Below are 5,004 nucleotides of genomic sequence, written 5' to 3' on the forward strand. Positions count from 1 at the left end.
GAAAATTTAAGGAATTTGGCAGCAACTTTAAACATTAAATTGATAATCTTATGACACTAGATGGTTAATTGGTTTATGTTTTTGCTTAATTAAATTGGTGGTTGTGCAAATAGAACCTATTAAGTTCGGTTTCGTATCCTCACTTGTTTAATCATACATGTAGTCATCTTTAATCATACTATATATGACATGTTGCCTTACACCAAAATATTCAAATCTATCCTTGATCACACAAAACTTCTTTAAGACCTATGGACATCGACTGAGTTAAAATTCCCACGTCTAACATATGAGCATATCTATATCTTTATACATTACAGGGTCATATAAACTATGAAAGAAGTAAATAAACGTATATCCCAATATTAATTTTGAGGAGGGACACGACATATGGGTGGGCTCTGATGCTTGGAGATGGAGAGAATAATACCTCCAAATTCATTAATTCTGACAAGTCAAAACCCTTCCAAGTCAAACTCGTATCTTAGCTTACAACCAAACACCCCCGTTGACCTTTTTATTTTTTAATATTTAAAGGAATCAAATCCACAAAATTATCACTAGTTGTTTACATGTTTCTTATGTGATTGAAAGGCTAGAGTTCGACTTCTTTGATACTTAATATGAAAGAATTAATAATACGAATATGAGATGATACTCTTACGAAGAAAACAAAGACATTATTGCCACACATATCTCAGTTAAAGGTCAGTTAGATTCTTTATTTTTTTCGTTAAACTTTACATTATACTATTCCAATAATGAATAGATACAACTATTTAGAGTGTTTAATTAGAGTACTTTAACCATATTTAATCAGGGGTCAAGATCCACTGCCTTAAAAATTGTTCTAATTGTATATATAAAATCTTTGTTTTTTAAACATGATATGTACGATTTAAAACTTTACATTCTTTATTTATTTCTACAGTGAACATTAGTGTATTTGTAAATTGAGTGAACAAATCCTGACTATTAATTTAAATAATCAAATAGTAAAATACACTAGTGTATTTTCATTATCAAATCCTGACTACTGATTTACACTTGTGTATTGATAATCAATAGCTAGGATTAGTTCACTATCAAGGGGGTTGCTCACAAGTGAACCTAACCCTTTAGTGGTATATATTTTGATGATCCCAATAAAAAGTTTTGGTTCTGCCACTTATATATATGTATATATATATATATATAGATATATATATTGAGATAACTTCTTAGGGTGCTCGGTGTGGTTTCAGGGAGTCACATTCACCGATCGATGAATGGATGCCGGCGACGATTTCGGTGAGCGGTGAGTGTGGAGGGCGGTGAGTATACACCGATGTGGGAAGAGGAGGGAAGGAGGAGAGAGGGGGGTTTAATAGTAAGTCCTAACCCCTTTCATCTAATCAATTTTTTTTTTAAAAATTCTTTACCACTCTTCATGTGTTTAACCATTACCAATGATTGGAGTGTGGACTTGACATGTAATGATATCATTGGTTAGAAAATAAGTCAAACACTCAATTAGCGATTGACCACTCCCTCCACCCTTACTTTTTACAATAAAATACAACCCGAGTTAACTACTACAAGTGTAAATTGACTCGACTACCATAATTCATGTTTCCCTAAAAATAATATGTAAGATGGACTCCTTGATGTAATTCATTAGTGTATTTGTAAACTGAGTGAACAAATCCTGACTATTAATTTAAATAATCAAATAGTAAAATACACTAGTGTATTTTCATTATCAAATCCTGACTACTGATTTACACTTGTGTATTGATAATCAATAGCTAGGATTAGTTCACTATCAAGGGGGTTGCTCACAAGTGAACCTAACCCTTTAGTGGTATATATTTTGATGATCCCAATAAAAAGTTTTGGTTCTGTCACTTATATATATGTATATATATATATATAGATATATATATTGAGATAACTTCTTAGGGTGCTCGGTGTGGTTTCAGGGAGTCACATTCACCGATCGATGAATGGATGCCGGCGACGATTTCGGTGAGCGGTGAGTGTGGAGGGCGGTGAGTATACACCGATGTGGGAAGAGGAGGGAAGGAGGAGAGAGGGGGGTTTAATAGTAAGTCCTAACCCCTTTCATCTAATCAATTTTTTTTTAAAAAATTCTTTACCACTCTTCATGTGTTTAACCATTACCAATGATTGGAGTGTGGACTTGACATGTAATGATATCATTGGTTAGAAAATAAGTCAAACACTCAATTAGCGATTGACCACTCCCTCCACCCTTACTTTTTACAATAAAATACAACCCGAGTTAACTACTACAAGTGTAAATTGACTCGACTACCATAATTCATGTTTCCCTAAAAATAATATGTAAGATGGACTCCTTGATGTAAACCCAAACAATAGTGTACCCTTTGCTTTAATATGACCTCGTACATTAAATATATCAAGTAAAGAATATAAAACATCATAATATAACGTCTTAAAAGTTAAAAGAGCATGTATGTATCACTACTATTATACTACTACATACGGGTTAATATAACCTCGTTAAAATAGGTTAATAATAATATAATTAATCTGAAATACCAAACGATATATTATATTCCAGAGAGTGGTATATGATAGTAGAAACTTTCACCATCGATATCGATCAAGTAGTTGTAATTGCGTGCACAAAACCAATAATTTGTTGTACCGAATTCGCTATCTCTTCAGCAGAAGACCTGGCTTCACTAGCAACCTACATCAATCAATATATCGATGTGTTTTCAGAACAAAATACACAACTTTAAAAACATGACAAAGAGGTTATAACTTATACCTTAACATTGAATGAATAGAGCACAGTTTGTTCAATGGTTGTAACGTTGGTATGAAGGATATCAAATTGTAAATCTTCAAGGGCAGCAATGGTTTTAATAAGCTGACCAGGTCTTCTACTACACAAAATCTTGATCATTGCATCAAACCCTAGTAATCTCACTTCAACATCAGCCACATCCGACTTGCATTCCGCCGTATCCTCCTTCATCTGATCATCTGGTGGCGTGTAAAACATTGCCACTGGCGGACTTTGCTGCATCACTGGTAGAAGAGCTGAAGAAGAATCTCCTACCACTCTTGGAGTGTCACCGTAGAGTCTTCGTCTTTTTTGTGACTCTAGACATTGCAAGAGTTGCTCTAACTCTCTCACAAACTCGATCGCCCCACCGATAATTGATGCTTGATCACCCTATCATTAGTATAATATTATCAACAACCCAACTTTTAATGACAAAAACACTACTAGAAAACTTGACCATTAAAGTGTTTCAAAATTTGCAACTGACCAGGACAAAAAAAAGACAGTTTCAATATAAGGGGACTAGGGGCGGTGGCTTTTGCTCCGTGATGGGACAAACTTCAACGCGTGATGTTTCAATTTTTCCACCGCCACATACATAGTTCAACGCGTGATAAAAGGAACGCGTGATAAAGGAACCATGTGAGGGGGTGTGAGGGTTTATTTTTTGGTGTTGTGAGTGATGGGCATTGTCACTAAAAAGGTTGTGAGTGATGGAATAATGGTTGATGACATGGCGGAACTTGATTGGATGTTGTGAGTGATGAGTGATCACCACCTCCTCCCCTAATTGGATAGTTTTCTAGTAGTGTAATTAATTAGAACACGTTTTATAAGGATTTGAACTTGTAATATTGTGTTAATGAGACACACCTTTTCGTATATATCGTGTTAGTATTTGAATTCATAACTTATATATAAGTCAATAAACTGGTACCCTTTGAACATAAGATCCTGGCATGAGAGACCGTAGCACACGTAAATGTTGGTTCATTTGCTTCCTTCGGTTTCTTTCAACCGCGATATGAGTCATTCTTTGGCTCTCAACTTCTTCACTAGTCTTTATAGTTCTTGTTCTCTTTCTCTTGTTCTTCCCTTCAACAACTAGGGTTTTAAGAACATCTTCACCAACATATTGATCAATTCCAACAGGCGCTCCTTCATAAACCCTAGTTGCTTCCTTGTTTTCGGCGTCTCCAAGAGGAGTCAATAAAGACTGATGATCTTCGTTCAAAACCGGGAACTTCAAGAAGTACACCGGATCTATCCCAGTCTGTTCATCTTCATCTTGTCCATGACATGTTTTGCTTTGATTCAAAGACAACTTTTGTCCAAGATCTGCAAACTGCATCACATCTGCAAAGCTCAACTTGTCTAACGAATTCGAGCTACCAAAACCCCCCGAATTAGGTAGGTGTTGTAATGGATTGTTGAGCAAGTAATCAACCATTTGATTCCCATTCTGATGAAGATGATCATGACCATTAAACTCAACCCCTAGAAAACCTCCCTGCAAGAGTTGGAATTCAGTGTAAAACAACATAGTGAGTAAAAATAGAAAGTTATATATTTAGTTAGGGTTGGTGTGTTCATACCGAGTAGTTGTTATCGTCTTTCTCCATGGTTATATATATACAAACAAATCAAGAAAGAGTTTGACTAAAGATATTGAGACCCAAAAGACAAAACTTAATGTAAATGGGACCAGAATTCACTAATCAATCATGGAGAAAGGGGAGTGGGGTTACACCATGAACATATGGACAAAGAGGTATATAACATCTGCAATATGCATCATGGATTCAGGATCAAAGGATGAGGCATGGATTATCTCTATGTAACGTGCCCTAGTTGGTCTGCTAGGGGTGGCTTTGACTTTCAATGTATATCTCCATCAATAGAGTGAGATTTGATTAAAAAAAATATCTTTTTACTTTATATGTAGTAAAAATATTACATATAAGATGGTTCAGTAATTGTCTTATTACTCCGCTTATTATATTTATATGAATTTCTTTTTATAAGTAGTTATAAAATGAATTGTGTACCTCATGTATATACATTGCTGGTTCAAACGTTTTTGTTCGATTTTTTAAAGGCACAAAATCACGCAATTACAACAACAAATTTCAAGAAATTGAGAGCTAAAGTAGTTGATTGAAAATTCAGAATCAAATGCAAAT

General features: G+C 34.8%; 1 protein-coding gene across 1 annotated transcript; it reads right to left on the reverse strand.

Moving 5' to 3' along the window:
• Positions 1-2,458: 2,458 nt before the first annotated feature.
• On the reverse strand, positions 2,459-4,708 carry LOC110911995 (transcription factor FAMA). The gene is made up of 4 exons (XM_022156658.2): positions 4,417-4,708; positions 3,759-4,331; positions 2,801-3,211; positions 2,459-2,719 (listed from the first exon to the last, which is right to left on the reverse strand). Exons 1-4 carry the CDS (start codon positions 4,441-4,443, stop codon positions 2,630-2,632), a joined length of 1,101 nt encoding a protein of 366 aa, XP_022012350.1. The 5' UTR covers positions 4,444-4,708; the 3' UTR covers positions 2,459-2,629.
• Positions 4,709-5,004: the final 296 nt, after the last annotated feature.

This window comes from Helianthus annuus, chromosome 15 (genome assembly GCF_002127325.2).
Source record: "Helianthus annuus cultivar XRQ/B chromosome 15, HanXRQr2.0-SUNRISE, whole genome shotgun sequence".
In the NCBI taxonomy this organism is placed as follows: domain Eukaryota; kingdom Viridiplantae; phylum Streptophyta; class Magnoliopsida; order Asterales; family Asteraceae; genus Helianthus; species Helianthus annuus.